This window comes from Pteronotus mesoamericanus, unplaced genomic scaffold (genome assembly GCF_021234165.1).
Source record: "Pteronotus mesoamericanus isolate MK-2021 breed Mesoamerican mustached bat unplaced genomic scaffold, CSHL_Meso_final contig_22, whole genome shotgun sequence".
NCBI lineage: Eukaryota > Metazoa > Chordata > Mammalia > Chiroptera > Mormoopidae > Pteronotus > Pteronotus mesoamericanus.
Window position 1 is genome coordinate 2,211,530 of NW_026555090.1, and position 19,271 is coordinate 2,230,800.

Sequence of the window (19,271 nt, forward strand, 5' to 3'; positions counted from 1 at the left end):
TTTAATTTGGGGGAGGACATTTTAGGTTAATTTCAAATTTTGCTGAAGTAAATAATGCTGTGGTGAACATCTTTGTGTTGAAGTCTGCGTTCCCGTGTTGCATTATTTCCTGAGGCTGGATTCCTAGAGTGGGATCGCTGAGCAGAGAGGGTGACCGTTGTTAGGGACCGCCGGCCACAGGGCCGCCCTGTGTCTTGGCCGAGCAGCGCCTTCCCACCTACCGGTCTCAGCGCATCCTCTGTTGGCTGAATTTTTAAAAATAATTTGCTTTCTTCTAATTATCAAGAAATTCATGTTCACTGTAGATAATTTAGAAAATGGAAACATTAAAAAAATGTAAGGTACCCGAGCGTAGCGACCAACCCAAAGCACCGCCTTCCTGCAGTGGGAGGACCGTGCCATCCTTCCTGTGCAGCCCCTGCTTTGTCATTTGAGACGCTGATGCCGTCTCCCTGCTCCTCATCCGGTCTCCTCCGTCCCTGCACCCGAGGCTTGGCTGCGACCTGCCCTGTGGCTGACTGTCTCCGGCTTGAGGCTGTTGCAAACAACACTGCAGGGAACGTCCGCCGGCCGCACACAGCCACTCGGGGAACTGTGGGCCCGGGGCCATCTGTGTTGTGCTTGGGACGCTCCTGGGGTCGGTGGGCAGCATCGGGTGCTGTCCCGGTCCCACCCTCCCCACCCACCACACCTGGTGTGTCCTTGTCTCGTAGCTGAGGTGGTGGCCTCTCTGCCATCCCCAAAGGACGGAGCCACCAGCCCTGACCCCTTTGAGTCTCAGCCACTGACCACCACCTCGAGCAAGCCCAGCAGCGCCCGGAAGACGCCGGAGTCCTTCCTGGGTCCCAACGCAGCCCTGGTGAACCTGGACTCGCTGGTGGCCAGGCCAGCCCCGCCGGCCCCGTCTCTCAACCCTTTCCTGGCGCCAGGTAGGTGGGCCTCCCAGTGCGTCCTCTGCGCTCCGCTCCTCCTGGGGATGGGTTTGAGGCAGGGCCCTCTCCTCCACCCCTGGGAGCTCTTCCTGCCGTGCCCCTCAGGGGAGCGCCACACTCGCTGCACCCGGCCCCTTGCGGCTGGGGCACGCCCTGCCCTCCAGGGCTCTGACAGGAGCCCCAGAACTGCTGTTCAGTTCGAGGGAGAATGAAAAGCAGCCCCTCGCCTTTCAGCTGCCATCACTGAGCAGAAGCTGCCCCTGACTTGGTGTCCCTGCCAGGGAGACCCTCGCGTGAGTGAGCGAGCGAGCGAGCGAGCCACAGCGGGAGGCCCCCTGGAGGCGGGCAGTGCTGGGGCGGGGAGAGCGGAGCGTGCTGCCCCGGATGCCCCCACAGGCGGGACGGAGCCGGGCCTTTAGCTGGGCTGTCCTCCAGGGGCCCGGAGACCCTCGCTGCCCCACTGTTGGGGTCCGTCTTTCCTGGGGCCAGGAAATCCGCTCTCTGCCCATGGGCTCTGTCTGAAGCCCGGCTTTCCACCCACAGGCTCCACGGGGTGAGCCCCCAGCCTCGGCTTTGGCACCACCGCCCCGGTGGGGAGAGCCCCGAGCACTCAGACACCGCTGCGCCCCTGACCTCCCTCACCCCTCAGCCTGGAGCACCCTCCCCTGCTCCAGCCGGAGGCCCCTGTTGTTCTGCACCCACCCTAGACGGCCCTCTTTCTCTAGGAAGCCTCCCGCCTTCCCCCCAGGTTTCCCAGCAAGGCCCTGGGGGCCTAGGGCAGAACCGGTCCTGAACTGGGCGAGGATGCAGCGGCCCACAGGGGAGGGGCGCCAGGGCTCCTCAGCTGCATGGAGTCCGTTCCTGCCCCAGCGGGGCTCTGGCTGCCCCGCCCACAGAGCCCGCCACAGGCTGTGTCCGTCAGGAGTCCCTCCAGGCTTGGGGGGCAGGGTGGGATGGGGTCAGGGTCTCGGGGCAGCTGTGCTGCCTGCAAGCAGGTCATGGTCCCTGGGGGCTGCAGTCAAGATGGAGGAAGTTTAGGTGGCCCTGCTCGACCTCCAGGGCCATGTCCCAGGCCGCCCAGGTGGCTCTGGACTGCTGCCATCCGTGGGGCCCTGGCTCTACTGGGGGGCCTCAAGCAAGTCACTGTCCTGCTCTCCGCTGGGTCCTTCCCCTGGGGTGGTCTCTGGAGGAGGGGCTGGCGCACGGCGCGGCGCCCTCAGCAGGCGCCGTCTGTGCCAGGAGGAGAGAGCAGCTGGAGGCGACCTGCGGGCAGCCCTGGGGGCGGGAGCTGGGTTGCACCGGGGACTCAGCGCAGCCGTCCCCGTGTTCCTGGGCACAGGATCAGTGGACGTTTTTGCTAAAAGAGGGAAGAGGCTTCCTGGCGTGTGATAAATTCCTGAAATACTGGCTAAGACAGAGCCGCCCCTGCTCTATGGCGGCAGGGCTTCTCACAGCCTTTGGGGTTCAGGGCACAGCGTGGGGCTGCTGCTGTCAGGCTGAGTGCTGCTCTTCCCCCTCCCAGGCACCTTGTTGCAGCTCTGCCAGGGGAACAAGGGGGCAGTGCCAGCTGTCAGCTGCTGCGGGCCCTGGGCACCAGCGCTGTGGAGGGCTGGGGCCCCATGAGCTGGCACATTCCTGGCCCTGCCTCATGTGGGCTTTGTGACCTTGGACAAGTCACCTGGCTTCTCCAAGTCCCAGGCTTCATCTCGTCCGGACAGTGGGGAGGCCTTTAGCAAGCAGACTGTCTGCCGTGTGTCCGCTGGTGCGGCCTCGGGCTGTGTGCACAGCAGGGGCCTGGACACAGCTGCCCTTGGACTTGAGAGTGGATGTCCTGACTGTCCGCCATCCCTCTGCTCCCTCCTCAGGTGCAGCTGCGGCATCAGGCCCCGTCAACCCCTTCCAGGTGAACCAGCCCCAGCCGCTGACGCTGAACCAGCTGCGGGGGAGCCCAGTACTGGGGACCGGCACGTCTTTCGCGCCTGGCCCAGGTGTGGAGCCCCTGGCCATGGTGTCCCTGACCTCCACAGCCTCACACCCAGCTCTAGGGCCCAGCAGTGCCTCCGTGACGCCGCTGGGCCCCGCCGCCATGAGCACGCTGGGTAGCGTGGGCATCCCGCCGTCAGCAGCTCAGGCTCCTGGTACCACCAACCCTTTCCTTCTCTAGGGCCCAGGCTTGGGGCCCGCCGCGGAGCGGGTGCCCGAGCGCCTGGGCCCGAGGCCACTGGGCAGGGACTGGCCTTGGTGGAGTGGCGTCCCAGAGGTGGGGGTGGGGCTGGGGCTTTCCAGGTGCAGCTTCCTGATGGAAAGGTGGTCTTCACGCCCGGCCATCAGGCTGGAGCGGGGAGGGCTCGCTGAGAGGGCAGGCCCGGCCCGTGCCCCGCACCTGGTGGCCTGCTTGCCCCTCCCCAGCCTGCAGCCCGCGTCGCAGGAAAGCGCCCCGACCCAGCCCGGCCACCCTCAGCACCTCCTCCAGCTGCAGGGTCCTGGCTCCCGTGGGGCTCTCCCGCCGGCTCCCCGGCCTGGGGACAAGGAGGCAAGGGTCCCCAGTGTCGCCCTTGCCTTTAGCCTCAGCCAGAAGGTATCGGGGACACTGCTGGCCCAGGACTTGGGATGGCCACCTCATCTTTGCCCTTGACCCCCGCCCTGCCGGCACCCCAGGCAGTCCCAGGCGTGGTGGGAACCAAGTGCCGGCTCCGTTAGTTGCCGACCATTGGGGGAAGTGGTTGTGCTTATTTTCCTCTGACTCGTGTGTGAGTTCGAAGTGAACGCCACCACCGTGGAACGACTCTTGAATTAAACCCACTAGAGCAAGCTTTAAACTAATCTGAGCATAACCCTGCCACGTGGCTCTATGCTTGTATACGTTTGCACATATTTTGTTTAGTACAGTTTCATATTTGAGTTTGCAGAATTATCTAATAGTCTTTTTTTGGCTAATATTTTTATAACGTGGTTCTTATTTAACTGTCTAGTTTTGATAGAATTTACCAGGTCTGGCTGAATGAAGATATTGGCACATGTCATGTTAGTAGTTTAAATTCTCTTATTTATGGTTTTAACTCTGTAAGAAAATTTAAATAGGAAGAGACAAAAATGCCTTATGGAAAAACTAAAGTAAATTCTTTATAGGAAAAAATATGAGAATTTGATTACACTTAAAAGATAATGTTTATTTAAAAAAACTACAACAACAACAAAAAACTCTAGCCTCCAGTTGCCTTTTCCTTTAATTCCCTTTTTTGGTGAATTACCGAACTAATTGACTTTCAACCTTTCTGGCTAGATGCTAAGAAAGAGGCTATTTTTCTTACTGATACACCAGCATCAAGAAAGTTAAAGAAAAAAAATCTAACGTGTGAATGTGACTCACCAGTTCCATCAGCTCGGCCCTCCGCTGCGCTGGGCCTGGAGTGGGAGAGGCGTCCGGGGCCCGCGCCACCGGCCACCTCTGCGTGCAACCGGCTCATGGCCCCGGCGGGCGGTGTGGGGGCAGCGGCGTGGGGGAGGGGGGCGAAGGCAGCTCTGTGCCCTGCTCCCTGCAGGTTTCACGGCGACATGGGGGAGAGAGCAGGGCTGGCCCCAGCCCGCCCACCCGCCGACTCCAAGGCTCACCCTGCAGACTTTAAAATCACCATCTCAGATTTTGGAGAGGAGGAGAGGCCTCATTCTCACACAGAACAGACACTTAACAAACATGCACTAATATTGCCCCTCCCCCATGTCCTCCTTTCTTCACCCCACCCACTGCTATAAAAAAAAGTATTAGGTCATGAATTAAGGACCAGAAAGACTAGCTTCTCCCCAGGGAAGGGACATCCCCCCCGAACCCTGTGTCTGGGCAGTTTGCCTCACATGGCGCTGCCGATTTCTTAACTCTACCCGCAAGGGCAGCTGACCACTGGGCGGTCCCGCTGGGCGGGCACAGGGCCCCCCACCCCTCTCTGGTTCTAAGAGTGGGGTCTGCCCCTCGCTGACTCAGGCCTGCCTGCTAGGCCCCCGGGGTCCTGCTCCCCACTCCGGCGTTGCTCCCTGCAGCCTCCTGTGGGCTCCCAAGCCCCCTCCAGCCCCCGGCCTGCGGTGGGCGGAGCAGGTGGGCTTGGGCAGGGTGCTTCCCCAGGGGGTGCGGCCTGGCCACCTCCCGGGGCGGGGGTTCTTCTGTGCTGTTAGGAGCCCCTCCTGCAGTGCAGCTGCCGGGGGCCAAGGCCCAGAGGCCCTGCCCCCACACAGGTTGGTCCCTGGGCACCTCGTTCCTGTTGCCCTCTGCACTGACCGCGAAGCCACCAGCTGCCGCCACGCCGTGCCGTGCACATGCCATCGTGCCCTCTCCTGGTGGGCGCTCTGGTAGGGGTGTCACCCTGCCGTTTTCTCAGTCCCAGGGGCTGGTAGCTGGTTTTGAACTTGTGTTGACTATTGATACTTATTTACTGTATAAATATAATTTATCATTTGTACCATGATGCAGTCTCTGTGTGTCCTTCCCCCCACCCCCCCAACGCCCCTCACCAATCCCAACACAGGAGAGGGACCAGCAGGCCCGGAGCCGGGCCCTGCCGGGGACCCAGCCTGGCCTGCGGCGCTGTGCCCAGCGGGGGTGTCCTGGCCGCCCCGTGGGGCGTGCTGCCCCCAACACGGCCTCGGGTGCCACGGGAGTGGAGTGGGCGGCTCGGGGAGGTTCCCCACAGGTCGGACCTCCACGTGGCGAACACCCTTCCATACTGTTTCCTTGGCCAGCTAGTCACACAAGCCCACTTAGATACAAGGGCCCGGGAAGGGCTGTCGTCCCACAGAAACAGGAGAAAAAGGCAATGGGCTGGGGACGCACACCTTGTCCCAGCAGAGGGCCCAGTGAACAGCCAGGGCTGGGCTTGGGCACCACATGCCTTGGGCGTTCTTCGTGTGGACGGTCACAGGTCTCACCCTCACCCTACAGGCCCGGGCCCCCCACCGCTGGTACTGACTGGTCCACTACGCCGCACGTGCTGGCCCCGATTCGGTGTGCAGGGCCCCTCTCTGCGTCTCATTGTATGTGTTCCCTCAGAAGAAAAACCACCTACAGACAGACTGCGAACACTCCAGCGACAAGTGTGCTGAGCGGGCTGACAGGAGCCGGAGGCGGCGTCTGGTGGCTTCCCTGGAACCCTGGCGGTGTGCAGCCTGCACAGGCGGGGCCCCCCCAGAGGGTGCACCCGGAGCTGTGTGGGGGGCGGCGGGAGGACATGCTGCCCCTGCCAGCCAGGTGTGTGCGGGGAGGTGAGAAGGCCTGGCCTCGGGCAGGGTGGGATGGTGCTGTGGGGCCCGAGTGCAGGGAAGACACAGCTCTCGGGGTTCAGGGTCCTGGGCGGCCAGGCTCCCCTTTCTCTCCTGCTGTGGGACTTGGCAGAAAACTGGAATTCCAGCAGCTTCCATTTGGGCAGGTGTTCAGCCCCATTCTCGGGCCGCGGAGTCGGGGTGGGCAGGGGGCTAGCGCTGGCTCGGCGCCTCTCCATCTGCCTCTTGCTAACAGGACATTCTCCCTGCTGCTGCCGCGGCCCTGCCAAGGGAGGCTGGTGGTTGGAAGCAGGACTGGTGTGACAAGTGCTCCTGCCCCCGGGCAGTGCAAGACACAGGCAGGTCCTAAAAGGGAAAAGGAGGCAGCCCAGGCCTGGGTCCTGTGACAAAACCACCATTTATTTTATAAAAATACCACCCTCCCCGCCGAACTGCACTTGAGTCAGGTGTGTGGACCAGCGGTCGCTCCCGGCCTCGCGGGGGCTGCTGGGCCGGCCTCGCTCCGCCTTCACTGCACGAGGCCCTGGGGCAGGTCGGGCCCTGAGACACCCTGCGTGTCCGCAGGCCCAGTGTCGTAGCCCAGCTTCCTCAAGTCCTTGGTCACCACGTTGAAGAAGAGAGTGACAAAGCCCTGGGAGCGGACACGGGTCACTGGGGACAGAAGGGAGCGTCAGCAGGGCCGGGGCAGAAAGGGCCAGGCTACTGTGGGCGGCTGTCCCGGTGGCATCCCCTGGGAGGAGGACAGCAGGGGCGGGGCCTGGTCCACATCCCCACAGGGGAAGCCAGACAGGGCAAACCCCGAGCTCTGGCCAGGCCTGTGTCTGGGCAACGCCCTGGGAACATCCCGGCCTCTGGGGCAGCCTGGCCGGCCGGCACCCTCCCCGTCAGTCTTGAGGGGGTTCGCCTAGACCCTCCCAGGCTCCCACCTGCCTGTCGGGGGGAAGGGTGGGGTTGGGGGTTACGCTTTACCTTCCCGGCCTTCGCCCTGAGCCACCACCTTGGGGTCTGTGTACTCGGGCCGCCGTCCCATGAACCAGCTGGGAAGACAGGAGAACCCCAGGTGAGCGTGGCCACGGCCCGGGGACCCCGCAGGCCAACTCTGAACATGGGCTCTCTCCCTGAGTTAGAAACCAGCAGCCCCCTGCTCACCCCCCAGGCCAGGCCCTGCGCAGAGGCCCCCAGCACCCTCCCTCTGCCCTGGACGGGACGGGTGGTGTCCGTCGGGGAGGCCTGCGGCCCCCGCAGCTCCCTCACGCCCCCCTCAGCCGGACGCCAGCTTCTCCGCCACAGCCAGTGAGCGTTCCGCGGCTGTTGTTCGCCGGGCCTGGCAGCTGAGATGGGGAGCTGGAGGGCAGGGGCGCACCTGAGCCCGGGGGGAAATGCCAAACGGGACAGCAGCGGGGGAGGGGTGGGAGACCTGGGGCCAGTGTGACCCCCCCCCACCCCGAAGAAGGCCCCATCCCAGAGTCCAGCAAAAGGGGCCCCTCTGGGCTTTCCACTGTGCTCTAAACAGCATGGGAGCCAGCACAAGGCACTTCCCGTCTCTGAACCCCGATGTTCTCTACACGAACGGAGGCGATGACAGGACCCGCCCCATGGGGCTCTGAGGTAAAGGCACTTTGTCAACAGCCACAGAAGTGTAGGACCCACTTACTACCTGGGTCCTTGCTTGGGGACCCCGAGGGTGGGCCTGCTCTGTGCTGACAAACACCCCCTCCCCACCTCCGGTCCCCAGGGAAGGAAGGGGTGCTGGGTGACGGTGCCGACTCCCTGACCCTCCAGGAGCCTGCAGAGGCCGCTGGCCATGGCAGGTCCACCCCAGGGGCCTCCCTGCCGTGAAACACACGGGGCGCTCGCTAATCGCAGCGGGTGGGTCAGGCAAAGGTGGGCTTTGTCCCGAGCTGCGGGCTTTGGGAACCACACAGGCGGCCCGGGGGCCTCCTGGGCGAAGGCGCGAGCCTGGCCCGGCCCTAGCAAGGCGCGCAGAGCGGCCGCAGCCACCGCTGGCGGGCTGGGCGTGGGGAGAGGCAGGCCGTTCAGGGGAGAGTGTTCCAGGAAAAGCTCAAAGCAGGGAAGGGCCGGGCCGGCTGGGGAAACTGAGGCCAGGGAGAGGTGAGTAGGGAGAGGGCATGAGGTCAGGGGTCCAGAGAGCACAGGGGCCCGGGAGCCTCCTCGCTGAAGTTAATCCAAAACACAGAGATGTGCCTGAGCAGTTTCTAAAGTTGTGTTTTAGGGGAACCTTTTTTGTTGCCATGTGAAGGCTAGATCAGAGGTACTGTCACAGGCTGAAGAACAGCCCCAAAGATGCCAGGTCCCAGTTCCTGGAACCTGTGAATGCGACCGTATTTGGGAAAAAAGGGTCTCTGCACATGTGATTAGGGCGAGGACCTCACCAAGGGAAGATGACCCCGGAGCACCCAGATGGGCCTTAAATACCCCCGGAAATGTCCGTGGCAGAGACAGGTGCCATGGGACCACAGGGGCAGAGAGGGCACGATGCGGCCACAAGCCAGGGAAGGCCGGGACCGCCAGAGGCGGGGGCCCCCGGGAGTTGGGGGGGCCTGCCACACCTGGTCAGAGCCCACGCGTGCTGACTTGGCGCTTCGGCTTTCAGGACAGGGAGAAAACCGCTTGGTCATTCTAAGCCATCAAGCGTGTGGTCGTCGGTTACGGCGGCCACGGGAAGCTGACCGTGGGCAGAGGAGGGTGCCAGTGGGTAGGCCAGCCAGGCTGAGGAGGGGACCCTGGGGAGGCAGCGGGACAACACAGAAGGGGGGGCCGGAGAGCGCCTGAGACGGGGGAAGGGAGGCACCGGGCCGACCCCAGGGCCGCTCCTGAGCAAAGGGGCTGCTGGAGTGAGCCACCCAGTGGCCTCGGGGGCCCTTGCCCAGGAAGACCTTGTCACCAAACTGCCTTCACTCACCAGACCCCTGCGCTGCAGCGTCTGTGACCCAGGCACACGGGGGCCTTGCCCGGTGAGCACTGCCCCGAGGCACCGGCACCAGCGGGACAGCCGGCTGCCGGGAGGTCTGACTTCCTCAGCGAGAGCCCGTTCCTCAGGGGAAGCCCGAGGCCTTCCCTCGGAGCTGGGGCTATGGCAGCGTCGGCACCTGCCAGGGTGCCCGAGGGGACTCCCAGAGGCCTGACCCCCACACCTGTGGACAGGTACTGCCCCTGCCTCCCCAGCAGCCCCGTGGGACGGGAGCTGTCACCTCCAGCTGACTCTGGCTGGCTGATGAGCCCCTTCCCATCAGGGTGGCCTCCCAGAGGAGCTTCTGGGGGCGGGGGGCACCCAAGCCGCCCCCACCCAGGCCTGGGAACCAGGCAAGGCTTCCTGGGTTCAGGCCCAATACTGCCCCCCCCAGGTCTCTCCCAGATACCGGAACCCACACCCCGCCGCCCGTTCCTGGCTGACCTGGGGCAGGGGCAGCCATGGCTTGTGGCTGAGCCGATGGAGGCTTCTGTCCCCAACCTCTGGTCAGCCAGCCAGGGCCCAGCCAGCCCTCCCACTGCTCCCTGCACGTGGCGAGGGGCGGGAGGCCTGAGGCTCCGGCTCCCTGCCCCCGCCACCCCTTGCTCACCACATCGGAACCACACCCACCCCCCAGCCCTCCAAACAGCAAAGTTCCCGCTCTCCTGAGGACCTCGCATGGGCCGTTCCCATGCCAGAGGTGTCCTTCCTGGTCTCCCCCGCTGGCCCCTCACCTCAGCTTGGTCTCTGCTCAGGTCACCCTCCCGGAGGCTCCGGGGTGACAGCGCTGGGCGCCTGCCGGACGGAGTCCCCGCTGTGGCCCCTGCTGCCCTCCCAGGCTGTCTGGCTCTTACTGCCGCATCCTCCTGTGTCCTACCACCCTAATGTCATGTGACGTCCTGAGCTTGTTCCGCTCTAACAAGCATTTTCCTTCCATCCTGACACACAGACTTTTAACACGGCCCAGAGCACAATCGCACAGCCTTGTGCTGCTGGGACAGTGCCTGGGGGGAGGCCAGAGACCCTCAGTAACTCCCCAGAGCTCACTTCCATTTGTCCCCCAGGGGAGCAGCAGCTTGAAGACCTGATAGGTCCCTGGCACAAGCGAGGGTGACTGTGACCTCCTTCTCTCCACTCGGACTACCTAGGTCAGGAGGCGGGGTTGGGGGCGCAGGTAGAAGCCGCACCTTGTGAACTTCTGCAGCGTAGATGTAGATTCTGGGACAAACATGGGGATGGTCCTTTTGTGCCTGAAACAAATGTTTTTGCAGACAGATGTGCTGGGTGACGGAAAGGCAAGGAGACCCCCAGCGCGCGCAGCCCAGGTGCCAGGCTGACCAGCCGCCCCCGACCGGGCCCGGCCTCGCAGGGCTCGTTCTCATGAAGTCTGGCCTCTTCTCAGGGGCCAGAAGGGCGCCAAGGGCCGCAAACCTCAAACCTGAGGTCCCGGACCCCGCTGTGCCCGCAGAGAGCCACCCTCCCCCAGGAGCCCGAACGCTCCGCCACGGTCAAAGCCCAGTCTGGACGCCTGTCCCCCGGGAGGCCCGGCAGGCCCCTGGACCTGTCCCCACCGAGGCCACCTGCCCAGTCCAGGCTCCTCCTCAGAGCCTGGGGTCCGGTCCCTCGCATCCAAGACCTGCCCTCCCGCGCATCCTGCACCTTCTCTTCTAACAGCGACACTCGGGGCACACAGTCCGCAGCTGCTTCTCTTCCCCCCTCCGCCTTCCCGAGGGGACGCCCGCCCTGTCGGGCCGGCCTCAGCCCTCCTCTGCGCCCCGGGCACTGTGCCTATCCCTCGTCGGCGATGCTTGGAAAAGCTGGGCCTCTGCCCCTATGCCTGCTCCTCGGGGCGCTTCTGAGGGCAGGGCCCCATGGTCACGCCTTGTCTGGCACACCTGTGTCCTCTGACACTGGCAGGGCGGGGCACAGAGGGACACTGGTGAGGGCTTGCAGGACATGGAGGGAAGAGAGGAAGGCAGGCGTGTCTGGACTCCAGGCCCTAACTGCCTGGGACTCTCAGGACGGCCCGGCACTCCCTGCTGGGTCCTCGGGCACCCCATCACGGCCCCTGGTGTTTGGGTGGCAGCAGGAACCTCCCCCACGTGGGTCTCCTTCACATACGGGCTGTGCCCTTACCGCCCGAGCCGAGCTGCCCAGGTTCCTGGGGCACCCAGCATATTCCTGGCCTGGAGGCGAAATCTGTCCCAGAAAGAGCCCTGCCGAAGATGCCCAGGTCCCTGAGCCTGCAGGGCCCAGTGAGGGGCAGGCCCTGGCCCAGAGAGCGGCCAGAGGGAGGACCTACCTGCCAGGGGAGAAAGGCACATGCACTGCCCCGTAGCCTCGGACCACGTCGTTCCCGAACACGTCCGGCCCGTACACGCTGAGCACGATCTGCGGCCCTGGGGAAGGAGGCGGCAGGTGTCGGTGGGGGGACCCCACGAGGGTGCAGGGCACAGGGGTGCTCCGAGCCCTCCGGGCAGGGGCCTGCCAGAGCCAGGCAGACACCAGATCCCTTCTGCACCAAGGGCTTCTGCCAACCCAGGACCCACGGAGGTGGTGGAGGGTGGGGGGGAACCAGAGCCTGCTGGCCAGGCCCCCGGCCCGGGTGCCCACCGGTCACAGAGCCAGGATGCTGCCCCAGTTCCGTCAGTCAAACACAGAAGGGTCTCCAGAAGCCCTATTCAAGGCACGGGACTGGCCGTGAGCTGTGCCAAGGGCCTGCTCTCGGGGGCTTCCTTTCTGATGGGTGCAGTCCGATTTCAGCACGACACCCGGCTCACAGGCCAAAGGGGCTGGTTGTGGGGTACTTGTGGGAGAGATCAGAGAGAAAGCAAAGGCCTTCCATGCACCTTCCTTCAAACTATTGACGATTACACCTGTTCCCATCACGGCACCTCAGGTCCTTTCACCTCCATCTGTATGCGGCCCCTGGATGCAGGGGAGAGATCCCTGCCCCAGGCGACAGGCGGGGCAGTGAGGCTCCGGGCAGCCTGCCAGTCTCCGGCTCCTGCAGCCACTAGCCCCTGGCGACCCATGCTCCTGCCCGTGCCTCCTCCTCTCTAGGGCACTTGGAATAGGGAGTAAGCACTCAATAGGGGTCAGCAAAGGGCTGCGCCCTTCCTGTCGCTCCCTCCGAGGTGACCCCTGTTGTGAATTTTAGGGAACCACTGAAAGTCTCACTGCCTAATAATGCACCCCAAATGAGTGGGTGCTTGGGCTTTATCCTCTTTTCTGGGCTCATACAGTACATGTATTTTTGTATCCAACTTCTTTAATCCCGCACATTTGTGAGACTCCTTCAAGTTGTTCTGCACACAGAGCTGGGCTTGTTCTCAGTGCTGGATCGCATCCATCCTCCCTGCAGACCGCAGGGCTCAGCCGTCCTGCGCCGACGCACACCTGGGCTGTTCCCCGGGGTCCTCACAGATGCCAAGGCCAGTGACGCTCTGTTCCTTTGCTACAAGCTCTGCTCACACGTGTGCACACATTTCTGTTGGGCACGTATCCAAGGGAAGCACCAGGGTTTGCGTATGTTCGGCCTTAAAGGAAAATGCACACCCTGCACCGACACTACCGCCGAGCCCCTCTGCTGCATCCTCAACGGAGCCTGCTCTGCTCTGCACCATCTGAGTGGTTCTGGGGGGTGAACAGGGGAGCGCCCTTTAGCTTTAATTTCCATTTTTCTTGATTGTAATTGTTCTCACTAAAAACAGAGACCTTGTCGTTTCTCGGTCACTTCAAGTGCCTGCTCAAGTCTCTTGCTCCTTCTTTCTGTCGCTTGTCTTTTCACTCAATGCTTTTCAATGAACAGAAGGCCTTAACTCTAACAGTCACACCTGTGGACGTTCTTCTTTATAGTTCTCCCTCCCCTGACCCCACGCCTCTCCTGCCCCAGGCCCTCTTCCTGGGGCTAACTGTGCTTCTCACACTTGCCTTACATGCACATACATCGGGCATTGACTTCTGTGGATGTGTAATGTGAGGTATGGGTCAGGTTTCATTTTTCCCTATGTGCATCCGATTGTTCCAGCTCCATATATTAAAAAAACTCTCAAGTACACACAAAATTAAAAAAAAAAAAAACAACAACAAAAACCCCTCTCTCTACTGCTGCTCAGCAGTGCCCCTTTGTCACAAATCAACGACACCGGCACAGGTCTGGGGTGCTTTACGGGCCAGTTTGTCTACCCTGGTGCCAAAATGACAGTTATTGTGCTTTATAATTAAAGCTTGGTATCTGGTAGAACAAGTTATTTATGTTTGGACATTGTTGGGATTTTTAAAATATTTTCTATACAGAATATTCTATATATTCTAATTGCAAAAAGCATCTGACTCTTGTATGTTAATCTTATCAATGGTATTCATGCCAATGTATTAATTCTCATAGCTTATTTGTAGCTTATTTTGGGAATTCTAATCACATCACCTGTGACTGAGTCTTGTCCTTTCTAATTCTCACACCTTTTATTTGTACAATGTTGGTGACAAGCACCCCAATCTCTGAGGGGTATCTCTCGACAGTTTACTAAAAGAAAGTGATTATTTGCTAGGTTTTTTGTAGCTGACCTTCATCGAATTAAGGAAGTTCTCCTCTAGGCCTAGTTTGCTAAATGTGTATCATGAATGGATGTTGAGTTTTATCACATTTTCTTCATTTATGGACATGATCGTGATTTCTTTGTAACGTGGTAAACCACACTGGTTTATTTCAGATGTTACCCAGGCTTTGTGGTTCTAAAATAAACACTACTTGCTCATTATCGTCTTTTGCATCCTCCTACACTGAGTTGGCAGATATTTTGTCTGGGAGTTTTGCAACCCTGCCCAGGGTCTGGAACGGTCAGAAGCAGGGCAGCAGCCTCTGTGGGGCAGTCTACTCCATCCGCGTCCTGCCTCTCCTGGGGCACAGCTCTCTGAAATCTGAGCACCAGGCCCTGTGCCCTGCGCCCAGGGGGGCCCTCAGATGTCTCGCTCCCCCCTCAGTCGCCTGTTGGGTTGGCTTTCCCCTAGAGGCCGGCCTGGTAAGTCACTCCTTTCTAGCGCTCTGATGCCTTCAAGTGGTTGGTTGGTTTTTGGATTTTTGCCTTTCAACGTGTTATTTGCCTCTCTTAGCCGTCCTCAGCAAGAGGAAGTTGGTCATCATCCAGTGCGCTGTTCCAGGAAGCCTAGGGCAGTGTCTCACTCCCACAGAGCGACAGCAGAACAGTAGTCCCTGCCCAGGAGAACCATCAGACAGCCCCTGCTCCAGACCCTCTGCACCCGGTGAGCCTGGGCCTGGTCACGTGCAGCAGAAAGGCCTGGACCGCGACATCAGATGATCCTGAAATCCAATCCATGCTCAGCCACTAGGTATAGAGCTGAAGGTAAGTGACGTCTCTGAGTGCTTCCTAACACAGGGAAAGAAATGGAGTCATCTACCCACCGGAGAGGATCAGGGAGCTTGGACAAGCCCATGCAGGGAAAGCATGCACAGCCCGTGGAGCTAACCCCAGGCTTTGCACATAGTAGGTGCTTAAGTGAAAGTGAAAAATAACTACCAGGCAAGGTAGAAGGTAAACAACTGCAAGCAAGGAAGGCTTAGGGAAGGTCAGAGGTGGGATGTGGGAAGGCACCCTGGGCCGGGGGCTCGGGTTTTGCTGGGGCACAACACAGGAGAGCAGAGGCCTCGGGGTCAGCTGTCCAGGTCGCTGCAGCTCTGGGCAGCAGGCTCTGCCCTTCCGAGGCACAGGGCCATCCAAGCCTTCAGGTGGGGCCTCCCCCGATTCAGTCGGAGCTTCCCAACTGCCACTGCACAGCGTGGCGGTGAACTGCGGCGGCAGGAGGGCGGCGTGGAGGTCAATGAGCAGGCGGCGAGAGCACAGCACAGGCCGTGGCACAGGCCCAGCGGAGGGCGACCAAGACCTGAGGGGGGCGGGCGGGCGGGCGGCAGCTGCGGCCGCCCCAGGGTGCCTCCCCCCGACCCCCGTGGGGCCCCTCAGACTCACAGCCAAAGGGGTTGGTGCTTTTAAAGGTGACGTCAATGGGGAAGTTCCACACCAGCGCGGGCCGCACACCTTGGCTCTTAGATGTGATCTGGGAGATGCCCTCCTCCAGACCCTGTGGGGACAATGACACAGCTGGTGTCTGAGCTCCAGGCAGTGCCACACTCCCCGTTCCTGGGCAGCCAGCTGGGAGGGCTGTTTTCTTTCACTACCTTCTGCCAAAACACAGGAGCAGGGGCAGTTCCTAGGTCTTTAAATGGCATTTCACCTCAGCCTGGGTCCGGGAGCTCATTCCTGGAGGAACGGCTACGGCAGGTGGTGCCTCTCCTACGGCACCAGCCCTACCCAGACCCCTCCCCCCAGCACGCACGTGCGTGTCGTTTTCTCTGTCACAGAACAACTCTCGTGACTCTGCCTCGTCCTCCCCCGCTGACCCTGCTCGCCCCCTTCAGGGCAGGACTCACTGGCTCCAGTTCCCTTGTTGTTCTTTTTGAACCCTCTCTAGTCTCACTACTGGCCTCCACGCTACCAAAGCATCTTCGTAAATGATACCAGTGACCCTGGCATCTATGGTTACTTCTCTTCTCATTTTATTTGGCCCAGCGGCAGCATCTGATACAGCCAGTCCTTCCTGACGCCCTTCCTCCGCCTGGTTTCTGGGGCGCCTCACGCCTTTGGGTCTTTCCTCCCCCAGTGGCCCCTGCTCCGCAGCTTGCACGCCCTCCTCCAAGCAGAAGCGTCTTGAGGCTCAGTCTTTGGATGCTTCTCTGTCTGCACTGGGGATCTCATCAGTCTCCAGGCTTTCAGTGTGGTCTGTGTGTTTACGATCCCTAAACTCACCCTCCCCAGCCTGGCGCCCTCCCCGGCGCCCCTGCCCGGCTCTCCCAAATCTGCCCGCTCAAAAGCAACTCCGCTTTCGGGTGCTCAGGCTAAAACGCACTAAAACGTGCGCGTCAACCTCACTCGCCACACCTGCAAGCCCAGCAGGAGCACCTGTCGGCTCCATCTCCAAATACACTTGAAATCCAACGCCCTCCCCACTGCATCCCCGTGTCCGCAATGCCATCTTCTCCCACCTGTTTATAATCAACGGTCTCCCTGCTCTGGACCTTGCTCCCCAACAGTCTACTCTGAACAAAGAAGCCACAGGGATCCTCTGAAAACACAAGTCAGAATTCCTTTCTCTCTGTTCAAAACTCTCTGAGGGAGTCCCACCCCGCCCACGTAAAGGACAAGGCCCTTAAGGTCTGCCAGTGACCTTCCTGCTTCACCTCCAACCACGCTCCTTGCTCGCCCTGTCCCCCGGCACACGGACCACCCCGTGGCTCCTCACACGCGCCAGGCTCACTCCCGCGTCAGGGCCTCACACTCTGTTCCTTCCACCTGGCACACTCTCGCCACAGATTCCATGTGGATCATTCCCTCGCTTCCTTCATGTCTCTACTCAAGTCACCTTCCCAGGGAGGCCCTCCCTGACCCCCATATCTGGATTCCATACTCTCTCATCCGTCACCTCTCCCTTTCCTCACTTCCCCTTCTCAGCGCTCGCTCCTGGCTAACAGGAGAATGTTTACTACTTATTGTGTGACTCTCAGCCAGAATGTGCACCCGGAGACAGGGACTTCTGTCTGGCTTCGCTCACCACTGTATCACCAGCACCCGGAAGACTCCTAATAAGCAGTTATTCTGTCAATGGGTAGATGGAAAATAAGCACTGTCATCTCAGCTGTACAGATGAGGAAACAGGAGGTTAAATAAGCTGGGCCTCGGGCCTCCACATCCTCATCTCCTGTGAGGATTAAATGAGAGCTCTGCCAACAGTCCAGCGCGGCCCTGGCTGACGCTGCGCCGGCGGAGAGGACCGGCTCCTCGGGAAGTCTTGGAAGGAGAGCTCCGGAGAGCTCCCCCAGGCTGAGGGAGGCCGGCGCTCCCGGGCTGGCCTCCGCTGTCTGCACTGCCCTCGCATTTTGTTTGCCGCCACGTGCAAGCTCCCCCGGTGGCGTAGGTGAGCGTGCACAGCCTTGGCGGACGGAGCAGTGAGCCCAGTGGTGTTTGCGTTCTCCACTCCAGCTCCACCAAGAACAAACTCACTTTGGGTCCTCCCTGAACTCGGTGTCTACTTTTCAAATGGTCCTGAACTGGGCGGGGAAGGGGTGTGTCACACCCTCAGCAATTCCAAGTCGCGGAGGCCGCAACGGGCCCAGGAGTGCAGCTTACCGCCGTGGGGACCCAGTCGTGACCGTACACGAAGCAGTACTTGCAGTAGAGGTCGTCGTACTCAGGGAACTGTGGAAACAAGCACATGCAGGTTCCGTGTCACAGGAACTCGTGCTCGGGCCAGCATGCTGGCCAGGCAGGGGCAGCCAACAGTAACTCTGAACACGAGACACACGGGCTGGGCGCTGAGTGGCAGCCACGGGTCTGAGCATGGAGCTCAGCACCGGGGCTCCAGACGTGGGAGCCCAAGGGGCGGTCCGGGCTGCCGCCGGCCCCGGGCCTTTGCACAGGCTCTACCTTCTGCCTGACATGCCCTCCCCATTCCTTCATCTGGCAAACTCCTGCCCATCTTTTAAGACTCACCCTCCAGGGAGGCTGCCCTAACTTCCAGGCTGTCTTACGGGTTCTCTCCTGGCCCCTTCAGCCCCTGGTGCTTCCCCTCATCAAAGCATTTGCCTGTGTTTATTCTTGTTAACCCTGTTAGACTGTGTGCAAGGGACAGGTATGATGCCTGTCGGTGTCCCCGGCGCTGACACAGGCACAGACACAGAGGAGACCTAAGGAAATGGTGGGGAGCTGAAAGGTCTGAGAACCCAGGGTGCTGTCAGGACCCAGCCCTAGTGCCCGGCTGCAGCTGGAGGCCCGAAGAGTGGACGGGGCCCAGGGCAGAGGGGCAGGCGGAGTGGGGGAGGGGGGCGCTCAGACTGCAGACACATAGGACCCAGGCTAGCAGCGCCCCCCCGTGCGTCCTGAAAGGGCAGTGCAGCAACGCTCTGGCGTAAGGAAGACCTGGCTTCAAATTCCAGTTTTGCCGCTTCCTTTGGGCAAGCTTTCCCATCTGTAAACCGGGCGGGGGGGGGGGGGGGGGCGCTCGCAATACCTACTTCACAGGGTTGCTGTGAAGACAGAACGAGCAGTGCTGGGCACTGCGTTTGGCACACAGTAAATACTTGCTGAAGCTTTAAAAAAATGTTACATATGTGTAAATACACAAATGGTTCTTATAAAGTGTAGGGGTGTAGGGAGAGTGGCGTCCCCTCGAGTCTCACACATGCTCCCTGTATCATTCCAGGTCATCACCATCGCTGGATAAGATTAACCAAAACATCTACATTCTAACCCAAGTTCAGGATCTGAGAGTTAAGAATGCGGGGCACTCACTGTGCACGCGACGCGGCGCAGACGCCTCCGCCTCCGCCTCCATCAGCGGGAGATCCGGCTCCTCTGTAAAGTGTGCACGATCCGAGCCGGGGGCCACAACTTGGCCGAGTGCGACCGCGATACTAGGTCAGTCCCTCGAACTATTTCCACACCCGCACATCAGGGTTAAGGATTTCTATCAAACTCACGCCAAGCTTCTCAAATGCTGGTTTCCCCTCCCTCACCTGAGGAATAACGGCCTCTTTGGGGCCACAAAGCAGCCCGTGAAGTTGCGGGACGGCCCCCCGGGGAACTGTAGGGGGGTCCCTGGAGGGTACCATGGTTGCTCACCTGGGCGCTCTCCACCTGCCCGTTGACCATGAGTAGAAAGACACTGGGACCCGCGGCAGCCATGGTAGGGGGCGCGCGGGGAAAACTACCCAGGTTGCGCGCGCATTTGCTAGGAGGCGCCCTAGTTGCCCTGGAAACAGACGGCGTGGCACGCAGGACACGTTTCTTGGAAGCTGGACCTTGAGAAGGCGTAGGTCCGTGGGCTGCGGTGCGCAGGCGCAGCCAGTGGCTCCTCCTCTTTACGGGAATGCCGGGACAGTCTTTGCAAGGCGAGGGGGCGGGTGTGTGGGCCCGGGCTGTAGAGTTTAGCCCGCCTGTCCCCGAAGGCGCCTCCGATTCAGGCAGGCCCTTGGGAAGCCAAGTGATAGATAGACCTCGGCCACGAGATGTCGCTGTGGCGCTACCGCG

General features: G+C 61.1%; 2 protein-coding genes across 6 annotated transcripts in view; one reads left to right on the forward strand and one right to left on the reverse strand.

Annotated features, from left to right (window-relative positions):
- The window catches only part of EPN2 (epsin 2), a 77,292-nt gene extending 72,923 nt beyond the window's left edge, over positions 1 to 4,369 (forward strand). For all 4 annotated transcript variants that reach the window (XM_054571150.1, XM_054571151.1, XM_054571153.1 and 1 more), the window contains 2 exons: positions 714 to 929; positions 2,798 to 4,369. In XM_054571150.1, the coding sequence (XP_054427125.1) occupies positions 714 to 929; positions 2,798 to 3,096 (515 nt within the window). In that variant the 3' untranslated portion in view covers positions 3,097 to 4,369. The remainder of the gene's footprint in view (positions 1 to 713; positions 930 to 2,797) is intronic.
- A 2,184-nt stretch (positions 4,370 to 6,553) lies between these two features.
- B9D1 (B9 domain containing 1) lies at positions 6,554 to 18,977 on the reverse strand. 2 transcript variants are annotated; one of them, XM_054571065.1, is made up of 7 exons: positions 18,864 to 18,977; positions 17,373 to 17,441; positions 15,159 to 15,270; positions 11,474 to 11,570; positions 10,359 to 10,421; positions 7,170 to 7,237; positions 6,554 to 6,851 (listed from the first exon to the last, which is right to left on the reverse strand). In XM_054571065.1, the coding sequence occupies exons 1-7, from the start codon at positions 18,924 to 18,926 to the stop codon at positions 6,709 to 6,711; spliced, it is 615 nt and encodes a 204-aa protein (XP_054427040.1). In that variant the 5' UTR covers positions 18,927 to 18,977; the 3' UTR covers positions 6,554 to 6,708. The 2 variants fall into 2 exon arrangements, with proteins under 2 accessions (XP_054427040.1, XP_054427041.1); XM_054571066.1 differs by lacking the exon at positions 17,373 to 17,441.
- Positions 18,978 to 19,271: the final 294 nt, after the last annotated feature.

Excerpts from the sequence above, each read along its gene's own strand:
- B9D1 (XM_054571065.1), bottom strand. The coding sequence starts at position 18,926 with ATGGCTGCCGCGGGTCCCAGTGTCTTTCTACTCATGGTCAACGGGCAG. Across the intron at positions 11,571-15,158 it reads AAGCACCAACCCCTTTGGCT|GGCCGCAGATCGTGCTCAGC; the intron begins GTGAGTCTGAGG and ends CTCCTTCCCCAG. Across the intron at positions 7,238-10,358 it reads ACGCTGCAGAAGTTCACAAG|CTGGTTCATGGGACGGCGGC; the intron begins GTGCGGCTTCTA and ends CTGTCTTCCCAG.